Here is a 14,231-nt window from a genome sequence, read left to right on the forward strand (position 1 = left end):
TCGAACCAAAAATGAAAGTCTCATACTTTATTAGACCTGGTCTATATACTCAAACGACTTTTAAAATGTTATATCTAAAAACCAATATCAAATCCAACCCGTTCCAACCCGTCCCGAAGACCGAACAAATTATTTTAAAAATGTAAAAAATAATAATATATTATATTAAATATATATATATATATTGTAAATATACTTTTAGTTTAAGTATATTAATTTCATTTTAATATTTTATATAATTCAAATATCTGTAAAATATTTGTAATTATTTTATGTTATTTTGGTACAAAATAGGGTTGGATAAAAAAATACTCAAAGTACCCAAAATCCTGAAAAAAAACAAAACACAAAAATCTAAACAAATACATGAAAATATTCAAATACCCAAAAGCTAAAATTTTATCCGAAGAACCAAAAATATCCAAATTTTTATTCGAATATCTGAAATATAATTTTAAAAGTTTGAAATATTACCCAAACCCGAAACTATAACCTAAAATCCAAATTTGAAACTTAAAAATTTCTATAATACTCAAAAACAATTTGAAATACCCAAATATACATAATTACAAAAAAATATTCAGGTATTTTGGGTACCCAACTGGAATAGAAACATACGGGTCCAAAAACAAAAACCAATATGTAGTTTACTCGAACATGTATTTTCGTGTTAGTTTTGTTAAGTTTTTTGGATCCAATAAAATGCATATACCTAAGAAAAAGTTACATAAGAGTGTACATATAAAATCTCAAATAAACTAATTCATAAATCATATAATTTTAAACAAATCTTTATTCGATATACTACAACCTTATAACATAATAATATAAAAATCATAAAATGTTAATTCATATCTAATTTTGTTTATAACTAAACAAAACCCGCGCTTTCGAAACGCGGATCAAAATCTAGTTTTATACTTTATACATCTATATATTTATTGTTTGGATTTTTGATTATACAATAAAAGTGATTTTAATTTTACTGGGCTTGCCAAGTGGATTTATATTATTTGCTTCCAGTGTAAAATATATTGGTTATGATCCATATTATTAGGAAACAAATCGACAATACTAAAGTTATATATTATCAGCTATCCTTCACCTTAACCATATTTATTTAACTTAAGAAAATTGCTGCCGATTAGTAGGAATTTAAATGGTGGTTAGATCAAGAAAATAGATTTTATATGGTCCTGATTATTAGGAAACAAATCGAAAAAAAAACTGAAATTACATATTTTTAGCTGTCGCCTACATATTTGCCTATTTATTTAATTGATGTTTAATGTTTGATTAGTTAAGATATATTGATCAGCTATCAGGTTTGTGGCCCCTGGTTATTAGGTGAGTATATGTGGTGGTTACATTCAGAAATTAAATTTTGAAACAGTTAAATTAAAAAGATATGTATTGTTGAAATAATAGTTGGATTAATAGAATAGATGCTGCGATTTTTATGTTATGATTAGTTAACTACTGATATTTTGAATATATGATAATATTTAAATTGATCAGCTATTTGCCATCTACTATATTTGGTTCCCTTAACTTAACAAATTACCCATATTTTAGTTTATTTGAGTTGAGTTAAGATTTTTCATTTACGTATTTAGATATATATATATATATATATATATATATATATATATATATAGTTATTGATTAGAAAAGATTGGTATTTATTTATTTATGTTTTATGATGCAATCGTTTGTAAAATTAAAAATGATTGGAACTGATGAATGGTAATGGAAACAATATTAACATATTAATGTAGTTTTTAAGTGGAAGTTTGCAGATTCTAATAAACGTTGAAGCATTGGGGTCGTAGAAAATCATTATCAAAACATCAGAATTGGTACATAATCTATACTAATAATTGAAGACCAGTGTGTTATAGTGACTGAAGTTTGTTCTAATTCGACAGGCATATGTTGTTTAAATAAAAAGGTTTTTGACAGATAACAAAACGTATGTAACTATGATATGTTAATTGTCAGAGAGGCATGTGTTCTTTAAATAATAGGTAGCCGAAAACTGTTACATATTTATTCTGCATAAATAAAAGAAAATCAGAAAACATCAATTAAATTAAAAGCATACCTTTAAAATATTCCAATGGCAAAGAATTGTAAATACTACTGAAACATAAGGGTACCTCAAAAAGGGTCTTCTGTTTTAATAGTATTGATAACATAGGCTTCGTTCATATATATACAGAAAAAATTAGGTTTGGCAAGAGGGAATCTTCACGAGACCAAAAAATGTGTGAGGAGAATACTGCCACAAAAATGCAAAAATGAATATTATTCTCTCTCTCTCTCTCTCTTTGTTTTGTAAACGAGACTTTTCTGTTATGTATGGGTTCTGGCATTTGGCAAGATCTATAATCTAATAGCATCATGCAACTTTATTGATCACATCATTATCCCATCAGGATAATAGGCATGCCCTTAACTAGAAGTCTAGTACGCATTATTGTTTTAAACAACATTGTTGAAGTCTAATCATCACGGCTATAAAAAAGAGCATAAACGTTGCAAAATCCCATATGGAGCCAAACAAATTAAGTAGAAAAGATGTGAAAAACACACACTCAGATCTGTTGACCAAAAAACAACCTATGATCTTTGACCAAATAGATTATAATTGGTTATTATTAAATTATTTTCCAGACATTGAAAGTGACTATTCGATTTAATCCTATCAAAATAATTGTACGTCTCGACACATCGACCCTCCAGATTGTGGCATTAAGACTCTCATTTTATTTTAAATGTTCGATGTTATTTACACATTTGTATACATGACTCTGTCTAATCAAAATAATAATAATATAGTACTAATTATCTTTTTTTTTGTAAAATATATAGTACTAATTATCAAAAGAAACTCTTTCTTGCAAGGGTCTTTACAATGTACTATTATAGAAACTTGTAGCAACCTAGAGTAGAGAATCAAACTGATCTAATGCCAAAACGAAAAGAATATAAATTGCATGAGGTGTAGGCTAGGAATCATGTTTGTGCCAACATACAAGCATAGCCACACACCTTCTCATGATATAAAACCTTCCTTTCTGTTCTTTGGCCAAGTTACTGTACTTTGGGTGATGGAAGATGATGATGATGATGATCCTTTCTCTTTCTTCGAGGTGCTTCTTGAGATGGAAGAGGAAGAAGATGTCACTGAACATTTGGTGGATGAGCTCCGTACGAATGCGGGAGCCTTTGTGGAGGAAGCACTCGTCGAGAAGCTTCTAGAGAACTTAGATTTAGAGGAACTAGAAGATGAGCACGATGCATCTGATGCATCCTTTTTAGACAGCTTCCACTTCTCGCTCATTTCCACGTTTCAAGAAGAACGAAATATGTAGAGGGAGAGAGAAAGCTTCTGACTTAGGTGAAGGCCGGTCTCTGTTAATTATTTATTGTTTTTATTTGATTATGAGTTTGTAGTGATTGAGTTAAATAGAGAGAGGACGAAAAAGAATTAAATGGAGAGAGAGAGAGAGAGATCTAGAGGGATGGAGCTGGGAGAAGAGAGCTGTATATATAGATTGAGTGTTATCAAAATAAAATTAAATGGAAATGCTGAAGACAATAGAATGAACTGGAATATTAAATTAATTGATTTAAATCATACTCGGTTTCTATAATGTGCATCCAATATTTAACCATCACTTAGTGTAACTCCTCCTTGACACATATTTAGCCTACTTTAACTTTGGTTTGACATGAAAGACTAATATAGGATTGTTTAATAATTTAAATTTTACAAAAAAAAAATATGTTTTTATCTGCTTCGTAATTTTTTCGTTTTTCAGTCTTTCTATTTTTTTTTTACCGATACTATATATATTTAATTTCTTTGTTTGGATACACGGATTTTTTTTTACCATAAGAAATGGTTATCATCTAGTATGCGCATATATATGCTCATAACACATTTTGGGTTTTAGCTTATAAGACTGGCTGGTGTTCTTCTACTCCTCCATATTTCATCTATTTATTTACGTCTTCTCCTTATTATCCGAATGAGCTTTTGGCTTAGTTTCACATGTTTAATTCTATTTAAATTTCTTGATAATAAACACTACGGGTTGATACGTTAGTTCGAAGAATAAAGACTCGAAACTATCATTTCTGCTTTGTAGGTTCCACATTTTCAAAATGACATAAAGCTTCATATACTAATATGAATCATTCATTATCGTTGGAGAAAGAAAACAAGAAAACAAAGACGTTATTTATTGTAATTAAGCGTCACGTGAGAGAGAGAGATAATTTTGTCGTACAATAAAACTGACATGGTGTGACGTAAACCATAAGGAAATTTGTAAAAGTAAGATCAATATTTCTAAAAGCTTCCACTGAATGCAAAATAGCTTTGTGGAACCACACCTAACTACGGCTATGTATACCAGTATACGTATATGAGTCAATGACGAGGATCCAACAGAAAGAATATTCTTGACGAGCGATTCATCATCGTGCCTTGAATTGAATAATATAACTATATTTGTCCAAAAAAGAGAGAATAATATAGCTACTTCTAAATGATGCCAATCAAGATTAAAAGACTTCGAAAGTAGAATTTTCTAGACATATTATTATTATTTCTTTGTTGTACTGTTTGATGTTAAAAAAGAGGACACTGTTTTCAAATTTTGTCTACAAACGTCTAAGTTCTAGGCGGGGTCTTGTCTCTCGAGTTGCATGTGAATCGGTGGTCTACAATTATAAGATCAAAACGGCAACATTAACTTTTGTGAAAATATAATTTGGGAGTATTTGGAGGAAGGGGGCAAGGAGGGACGAGAAGAAAAGTGAATCTTACGATAATTATTTTTGAAATCGGGACCAAGAGTAGACAGCTTTGGGCCTAAACGATATTCCACATGTTTTTTCACCTTTGTGTTTCAAAACAGCCTGGGTTCCCTGAAAACAACTCATTCAAGAAAAAAAAAAAACTAACCACAGTATATCAACATGATGTGTACGTATGTACTTTATAGTTTCTACCATTTACATACTCTTACGTCACAGTCCAATTGCTAAGAGGGTGTTACAAAAAAAGGGGGTCTAGTTGCTAAGAGGAATATCATGCGTTAAGATGTTAACTACAAAATGTAAAATGCAGCTTTGAAATTATAAGCTAAGCTAAGATGCAGCTTTGAGTTAAGATGTTAACTACAAAATGTAAAATGCAGCTTTGAAATTAAAGTAGTTTAAGCTACTTTAATTTCAAAGCTGTACATTTTGTAGTTAACATCTTAACTCATGATATTCCTCTTAGCAACTAGACCCCTTTTTTTGTTACACCCTCTTATCAATTAGACAGTGACGTAAGAATGTATGTAGTTTAAGCTGCATTTTACATTTTGTAGTTAACATCTTAACTACTTTAACTTTAAAGCTGCATTTTATATAACAGCAAAAACTGGTGAATGGATGATATCACTACTCACTAGTCAAATATCTCTGCCAATTTAAAGTAGCTTAAACTACTTTCTTTATCGAAAGTTACCTTAAGATAACAGTTTGCCTAATTATAGCGATGATCAGACAAATAATAAGACATTAGCTTATACAAATAAGTACCCAATATCCATCACAAGAAAGATTACTAAGAGAAAAGAAAACACTAGGGATGTTTTCAGGACAAAACAAATAGTTTAGACCATTCGCATTAAGAATCTTTTAATTAAAAAAATACTAAGAAGTATTAATATTTAGTTAGAGAATATGTTAAAAGCTTTAAAACTGTAATATGAATTTTCAAAATTTTATCTTTTTTCTGTTAGAATATTATCATTTTTGTGAAGAACTCTGCTTGACATTTACAAACGAATCCAACTCTTTGTGTTTCCAGAACGCGTGATTTTCAAACATTCTGTATTCCATGTTCGTTGAAAGCTTGGTGGTGGTATCTATCCTTCTAAGTTTGGAAGTCTTGACGTGTTCATCAACCAAGCCTCAAATGTATCAGTTTCATGAGATCTTAAGTTTGAGTGAATTTACCCTATAACGAACTTTAAACTCCAGAGACCTCGAAGTTCCCAGGGTCAAAAAAGGTCTTCCAACTTTAGTTCTTACACACGTCTCACAGAGGAGATGAGGAAGGCTCGGTGATTCCTCATACTCTGATCTTGATAATCCTAATTCCCATACCTCCGTAAGAGACGAGCTGTTACATGCTTTTACATCGTTGAAAGCGTTGACACTGAATGAGAAAAAAAATGAAGAACCATATAATAAAAGCACAGCTTCCTACAATATACGGACACTAGTCAGAACTATAAGACTCCTAGTACACCCTGCCTCGTGTAACTCATGCTATATAACCACATAACATCCCATATATATTAGGCATAAGACAAAGTCGGTCATAGAAAGTCCAATACTACAGTTGTCAGTGGTAACACGCATCTACATACAACAAACAAAGGAGAGAATATAGAGTCAACCGCGACATAAAACAGACAAGAACAAAAGGAAAAACATCAAAACCACATAGGTTCAACACAAATCGAGATCTTTAATATACATCGCACAAGTCTAGGCGCTAGGGGTTCACACATAACGTGCAAATATACCCCGTTTACAAAAAAAAAAAAACTTCAATCCATCCAGAAACGTGACAATATATAAACATATATTCAAAAGAGTATTAGCAAATCTCAAACGCAGCTTTCTTGCTCCCGTATGGAGGCTGCAACCACGGAAAAGAAAAGGTCAAGCTCAGGAGGCTGAAAGTAACCATTCTTCGGTGGTTCCCTCTTCTTTCCAAAGTGTATCGATCTTTTCCTTCTCACCGGTGGTGGACACGGCGGATACGCTGGTATCCGGCATTCCTCACGTGTAGGCGTCTGACATCCCACGTGATGGTCATCATCAACGGCAGTCACCGTCTCTCCTTCGTAGCAGCTAAACCCGTTATCCATCTCGGCCTTTCTCTCTTCTACTAACTTCATCATACTTGAGAGTTTTAATTGTTTCTTTAAGTATTTTAGCTTTTAGGTGTGACGTAGCTTGTTCTGGAAGTTGCCAGGAGTTGTATTGTACTTGCGGTGTAGAAACTGACACGTGGTGGAACATATTTCTACGTGTCAAAGCGTAGGTGATCTCAGGTAGAAATGTTGCCACACACACTTGACTTGACTTGAGTTGCATAATAAAAAAGTGTTTATAATATGACTTCTTAATTTAACTGAGGCCCATTTAAATCATTTGCGGCCCGTACTTATGGTCCAGGGTCTTATTTATTTAGTAATAGGTACCGAATCACCAAACCACAGATTTGAGACTCGAAAAGAATCAAGAACCGGTTGGTTTAGCAGTTGTAGAGATCAAACCGGTTGGTGTCTTGGCTCCCAAGCATCTTATAATTTGCTCTAACAAAAAAAGAAAAAAGAAACAAAACCGGTGCGTTTTCTAAACAAATACAGCAACAGAACCGGGTTCGTTGATAGACAAAGAGGTCCGAGAATGGGTGGCCAAAGCTCACAAGCGAACGGTTGAGCTAATAGAGGAACACAAAGAGCAAGTCACTCAGATCGCTGAGCTATATTGCTAGAGAAGGAGGTTCTACAATAGGATGATCTTACTAAAGTTCTAGGTGAGCGCCCGTTTAAGTCTGGTGAGACCACAAATTACTACAGGTTCAAATCTGACTTCCAAAGAAGAAGAGTAATACGACTTAATAAACAAGATAGACATTCTAAAAAGTTAGCTTTTCATTATTTATGCGAACATAAGATTGTGTGAACATAGAGTACACTCTCTTACGCTATACTCTTACACACACGCTATGTCACAAGCATAAAACACCAGTAAACCCTAACTCTCAACACCAATCCAGCCCCAGCTTACTTAGGACACAAGAAAGAAAAAAACAACTATCAAGAAGAAGAAGAAGAAGGAACCCAAACAGACGAAGCATACACGATCCTACCTTTCCAACCCTGAAGCAACCAGTTCCCATTCTGATCAATATCGAAATTCTTATCATACCCGTTCTCAATCTTCGCCTTCAGATTCTGCATCAGCTCCTTCTCCACCGGAAGCTGCCTAAACCCTGCTCTGATCACCCTCGCCTGCCACTGCTTATACGTCTCAGGCCTCTCCACTCTCTCCGTCCCTTCGCAAGCCACCACGTTCATGATCTCTCTCCCGTAGAACTCCTTCTCAAACATCAGCCTCATCTCGTCCTCCCTACTCAGCTTCGAGTCACACATGTCAAACAGCGCCGAGTAATGAAACAAGGCTTCTCTAAACCTAGTGACAAAGAACGGCGCGTTGTAGGAGCCGCTCAGCACGGCCTGGATGAAGACGTTAGGGTTAACTTGCCTTATCAGCTTCAACACCGCGTCTCTAGGGCTGTTCACAACAACTGTCTCATCCAAAAGGTTCTTGAAACGGAACAGAGAGTTGACAACGGTAAACTCTCCTTCCTTGATCTTCAAGTCTTCGACTCTGATAGTCTCCCACTTCTGAGCTATCGCATTGTACTCAAACGGAACCTTGTACCTCTGACAGTAACGAGCCAAGCGACGGCCTGTCTCGTCAACTCCCTCAGCGGGTCTAAACCCCCGCTGAGGGAGCTCAATCCCGGTGATCCTCAGCTTAGGAGGACCACCGGGTCTGAACGAGAGACGGTGGATCAACGCAGGCCACTGGAAGCCGTAAGAGATCCCGAAATCCACGATATGGATGGTCTTGGCGTCAGCGGTGAGACGCATGACGCTGTGGTTAGCGAATATGATGGCGGCTTTCTTGAACGGGCAGACGGAGATGTACGTCTGGTAAGCCTTTAGCATATCCGCGGCTGACGTTTCTTGGAAGACAGAGCGGTGTAGATCTGCGTGCCGGTCCCGGCCAAGCGCGCTTCGAGGCTGTTGGCGAAGTAGTGAGCTAGACGCTCCGAGACGTTGCCTAGAGGAGAGGAATGCTCTCGTATCTGTCTCAGCATCTCGTTGGCGGTCCTGCGGTCGTCTACGGAGACTGCTTGTGCGCATAGGACCAAGAGTGTCCTCAGATCAGCAGCAGTTTCTTTCTTGGAATCGTTACCTGTTGACTTCTTTCCACGAGCCTTTGCTCCTCCTCCTCCTCCTCCATTTGACTCAGTTTGAAACTTCTGGTGAGTAATGCATACTGGTTGACCTGTGCCGCCGCATAGGAGAATCTTATCAAACATCTCGGAGAGCTCGGTTTCTTCGACGTAGACAGCGGATTGTTTGTTGCTTCTTTCTTCAACCAAGTCTTCGTCTTCGTCGCGCCAGTGACTTTTCTTTCCAGTCAATCTGTTGGAAGGAGGAGGAGGAGGATGATCTGCCTCATCCCTCTTCTCTGTCTTAACAGAAACTTCAGAAGTATTATTCTCCTCGGAGCTAGAGTTCTTTGGGACGTAGCTATCGACGTCGATGAAGAGCTGAGATGATTTAGGAAGGAACTTACTAGCTTCATCAACGCCTCTCTTGAACTGCATAGCCAGTTCACTATCTTTGAACATCCTCGAAACCAAATCATCCGCACTGTTACCACCACCACTAGTAGTGACGCTGTTGGATCTAGAAGTGGACTGGAACACAAAGTTACTAGGGATGGGTGTCTGTAACCAAGAAGGCCTATTGTTATTCTCCAAACCATCAACGCTCCAGTGTGAATCAGAGGAAGTGGTAGTAGTGGTGCTTGCGTAATCACTGAAACCACCACCACCACTTGGGAAAGAACCATCAGGGCTCAGTTTCTCAGGGTAAGCTCCAAGATCCATAGAAGAGGTAGAAGAAGGGTAGTGTTCACCAAGGGCTTCGTAGAGAGATTTCTCAGCGGCTTGAAGAGCCAAAGCGTCATGAAACATACAAGGCTTCTCTTCCATGTCTTCCTCCATAAGCACCTGGCTTATGTACTTGAGAACAGAGTCGGAGAACTCAGAGTCATCAGATGGAGATGACAAGCGGTCTCCTGATGATGCAGCAGCAGCAGCTATGTTGTTCTTCTGTGGATGATGATGATATGTCTCTGGATGAGGAGGAGGGGCAGAGGAATAATGATCGAAAGATGCGAAATTTAAGAGAGGGTCATCTAGATAGAACCCATCAGATGAATCTACGGTTTGGTTCGAGGCAGGCAGATCATCAAACTCGCTGGTGAAATCGAACCCATCTAAGGATCCACCTGAATAAGAACCCATGGATTCCAGAAAACCCTAAAAAAATCCTCTAGGGTTCGCTAAAAATCAACTAAAAGGTGGAGACTTTATGTTCCTGATCAAAATCATCCAAAAAAACAGAGCAGTGAACAGAGTATACTAATAAATAACAAATAATGATTTAGAGAGAAGGTATCAGTATACATACCTCTTTGTGGGTGAGATGACCAAAGGAAGAAGAAGAAGAAGCTTGAGCTAGGGGAAAAGGTTTGGACTTTAGAGAGAGGGTGGAGGAGCAAATGAAAGATAAGAAGAAGCAGTGATGCGAGATTTATTGTTTTACTGTAAAGAAGATATTATAAATTAATAAAATAATAAATAATGAGAGGATAATAATAATAAAATAATATGCCTTTTTGATTTTTCTTTGTCTGACGGCAATCAGTCGATTCAGAGGAAATATCTCATGTCTGAAAGAGAATCTTTCCGGATCCAGACAACATTTTTAACTGCTTTACTTTTTCACTTTTTGACCAAACAAACAAAAAATCATTTTTTTACAGTGACGACCATGATTTTGTCATTTAACATTTTTTTTGTCATTTAACATTCCTTTAACATTCTCAAATAAAGATTTTGTTTTTTGTTTTCTAAACGCAACGTATACATTCGCTTGCGATTGGTTTTAATCCTAGCCACATGAAACATATCGATTCAAAAGGAGTAACTCAATGGTGTAGACTTTCCATAAAAGATGTGAAGTTATGAAAATGACATGTCCAATTATTTCTCTCCATTCATCGACGATGAGATGGTGAGATCCCTAAAGAATCTTCCATCATGTTCTCTCTTTGATTTTGCGTGTAAAAAGTTTTGTGCTATCCATCGGAAAATGCCAAAGTGAATCATTATTGGTGCATATATTATGTTCCATTTCCTCGTATAAACTCTTTAACCTTTTGTTCTTGTCATGGAATCTTTGCTTCTAGAGCTAGTCCCCAGCCATGTGTGTATAGAGACTACTCAATGGTTTCTACATTATATCACAAGAACTTTCTGTATGTTTTTTTTCTTTTATCATTATCTCCAAATGATGATCTCCCTTCACATTCATTCTCGATGATGCTTGCTCTTGGTCCACATGTCTATGAAATGTCTTAATTGAAGTAACAAAAAGAATAAGCATGTTATTATATAACCAAGCACTGTGACAATTACACATATCTTCATCTCTATCCTCTTCTCTTCACCACCTTTAGTTCCTTTTTTTTCTTCTTCTTATACAATGACTCGTTTCAAATACATAACAAAACAAATAAACAAATAAACAAAAGGTATAATATGATAGTAAAAATTCCAGGCTCATCCCTCTAGCACTTTTTCCCCGGTCTATAGACCAAGACTAGTCTCAAGATTCTGAGGTCCCTCTAGCAACTGTTGTTTCCCCTGTTGTTGGGACCAGTAGGCATGAGCCAATAGTACTCGGTCCAAGAGCTCCTGTGGAACTGGCTCACCTCTCCTTTGCTGCGGTGATATTCTCGCTGTATGCACCAGCGTCTTCCATTTGTCCTATAATTCACATCAAACCAAAAAGATAATAACTTCTTACACAAGCAAAACATACCTCATTTACTGTCTGAGCTATAAAAGGAAATCTATATATTTTTTTTTAACCTTCAAATCAACATAAGTCCGGTGCTTTGCATTATCAAAAGCTCTCAGCTTTACGTCACGCCACCTGCAGATAAATAGGGCTATCTTGGATCAATTCTTGATGGAAATCAAGACGTTTTAATTTGGTGTAACATTAACAAATTAAGTTACCTTCCGGTCCCAAGTCTTTCCACAGCTTGAACCAGCGCCTCTACTTCTGCAACAGAGAAAGGTCGACGGATTCTGCGCTGTGCCACCTCGGATCGCTTAGGTTTCCGAGGTGGGACTACGTTTAAAGCCTGAGCATGCAGAGGAGGAGAGACAGGAACCAAAGCCCTGGAGTAGAATGGTTTAGCCCCAAATGGTGCAGTAGGTTTGGAGTCAAGGTCACTTTCTGCAGAGTCACTTGGCTTAGCATGTTTCCCCAGTGATGGGAGACACCTAAAGGACAAATAATCACATTATCACACCAAAGATATAAGAATCAAATATTGATATTTGGAGTAAAGACTAACCTAGTTAGAGTGTGAGGTACATTACATAGACGCACAGAATCATACTCTTTAGGACAAAGTGGTTTTGTGGACTGTGGAGGATTGGGCTCAAGACAAAAGCTTAAGGTATCTGAAAGAGTGTCTAGAGAGATTCCAGTTTGAACAAGCAGTTTATTGTCGTCTCTAACCTTTTTCCCATGAACATGAACACCTATGCGTAATCCACCTTCAAGTATGGTGGTCACAGCTTCCAAGACTGTCCTCTAGCGAAGTGAAGCAAAAATCTCATCATTATCTAACTATATGAATGGCCACTCCAGATAGTTCTAAGCAAAATAATTTAAACCTTGAGGGAACCAATAGTAGCAGTCTCTGGAATGTCAATGAAAAGTTCAGGAACTTTGAAGGACTTGATTCCAAGTTTCACTAAGCACAGCAAACAAAAAATAATAAAAGTTAATACAAAACTCCATGTTATGAAAAAAAAAGAGAACATTGATAGAAAAAGATACCATGAGAATCTTTTGACTGGAAAGCTGGCTGCTTCTGGCAAGCTATGGTTGACAGAAAAGCTGTAAAAACACAAAGTTCAAAGTTAAATATCATGATTCAGTTTTGAGGTTAAAGCTTAAATGACTAGCTTCTGATTATACCCTTTTGAGGTGAACCAGAAAGGCCTTCATTTCTAACTGTTTCTTCTGATTGTGAGGCTGTATAACCAGCAAAGTATCTTCTTTTCTTGATTGGAAATTTCTTCTCTGATCTTAAGCTTTTGAGACAATGTTTCTTGCTGTAATAACCAGGCTTCAAGTCCAGGTCTAAACATTGTCATAGATAAGTAAACCAAACACAGATAAAATAAAAGAACATGTGACAAGCCCAAAAGTGTTTCCACATGCTTACCTGAGCTAGCTACCATTGTATCTTTCTGATTTGAAGAGACTTTACAATACTTCGAAGACATAAATTTCTTTACTCTTCCATCTCCTACACGCAGTGTTGACCTAAATGATTTTGTTGTGTAACGAGCTGAGAAATTTTCTCCATCATTATTTTCAATACCATTGAGTAAATGTATAGGATGCTTATCCTTGTTCCTTGATACCCCTGGTTCACAGTTTAGCCTCTCAAGCATTGGTTTCTTGTCATTAGTATCTGACCTAAAACAATCACCATTGTGGATCTTGGCTTCCTCATACGCTAGTTCTTGAGTTCCAAACTTTTCTGAGGAATCATAAGTTATACCAGAGGTAGATCCAAATAGGAAATCTTTATTAGGGTTTGGAGATCTATTGAAGCTTTCCATTTCATGAGCTTTTGGAAGGATCTCAGAGACAAAGAAACTCCTTTCAGCATTATTATCATCATGATGATCACAATGAGGCTCTTCCACCACCATTTGATCGCCTGGTTCTTTCTTACCCCCACACTGATCTTCATTATTATCTCCCGAGGCGTTGTTACTTGAGGAAGAAGAAACCCCACCACTTTCAAGCAGTAATTTTCCAGCTACCGCAGCCAACAAATCGAAGGACGATGATATTTGATTGTTTTCGCTTTTCTTCTTGAAAGCACTCTTCTAGCAAAACCACAAACAGACAAATCATTGTTAACATTAAAACCAAAACCTTGTGGAACACGCTAAGTATAAGAATATATTTACTCTTGGGGATCTTGCAGCTCGAGGTGTGTGAGGCACCTCATAGCCATTGAATCCATATTCTAGTCTCGTTTGCACCACCATGATTATAAGAACATTTCGTTTTTTTGTTTTTTTTTTTAAATAAAACCTCTTTGTGTGGAAACAAACAAAAGTACAGGACATGATAAGGCCTTAAACCCATGGTCTTATACCTGTAACACAGGACGCGTCTGAAGAGCGAATAACCGGCTAAAACCAGTAAACCTCAACCCTGAAGACCTGTTCTTCT

The 14,231-nt window shown here is 36.5% G+C and overlaps 2 protein-coding genes across 2 annotated transcripts; both read right to left on the bottom strand.

Annotated features, from left to right (window-relative positions):
- Positions 1–7,717: 7,717 nt before the first annotated feature.
- LOC108822050 (scarecrow-like protein 14) lies at positions 7,718–10,494 on the bottom strand. Its single transcript, XM_018595062.2, is given in 3 exon segments — positions 7,718–8,839; positions 8,842–10,268; positions 10,362–10,494. Coding segments are annotated over 2 exon segments (2,289 nt in total). The 5' UTR covers positions 10,196–10,268; positions 10,362–10,494; the 3' UTR covers positions 7,718–7,904.
- A 1,048-nt stretch (positions 10,495–11,542) lies between these two features.
- On the bottom strand, positions 11,543–14,144 carry LOC108822051 (telomere repeat-binding protein 5). Its single transcript, XM_018595064.2, is given in 10 exon segments — positions 11,543–11,722; positions 11,828–11,891; positions 11,978–12,247; positions 12,322–12,563; positions 12,647–12,726; positions 12,813–12,872; positions 12,954–13,118; positions 13,204–13,879; positions 13,964–14,083; positions 14,085–14,144. Coding segments are annotated over 10 exon segments (1,917 nt in total).
- Between the last annotated feature and the right edge of the window lie 87 nt (positions 14,145–14,231).

The sequence above is a fragment of the Raphanus sativus genome, chromosome 8, assembly GCF_000801105.2.
Source record: "Raphanus sativus cultivar WK10039 chromosome 8, ASM80110v3, whole genome shotgun sequence".
NCBI lineage: Eukaryota > Viridiplantae > Streptophyta > Magnoliopsida > Brassicales > Brassicaceae > Raphanus > Raphanus sativus.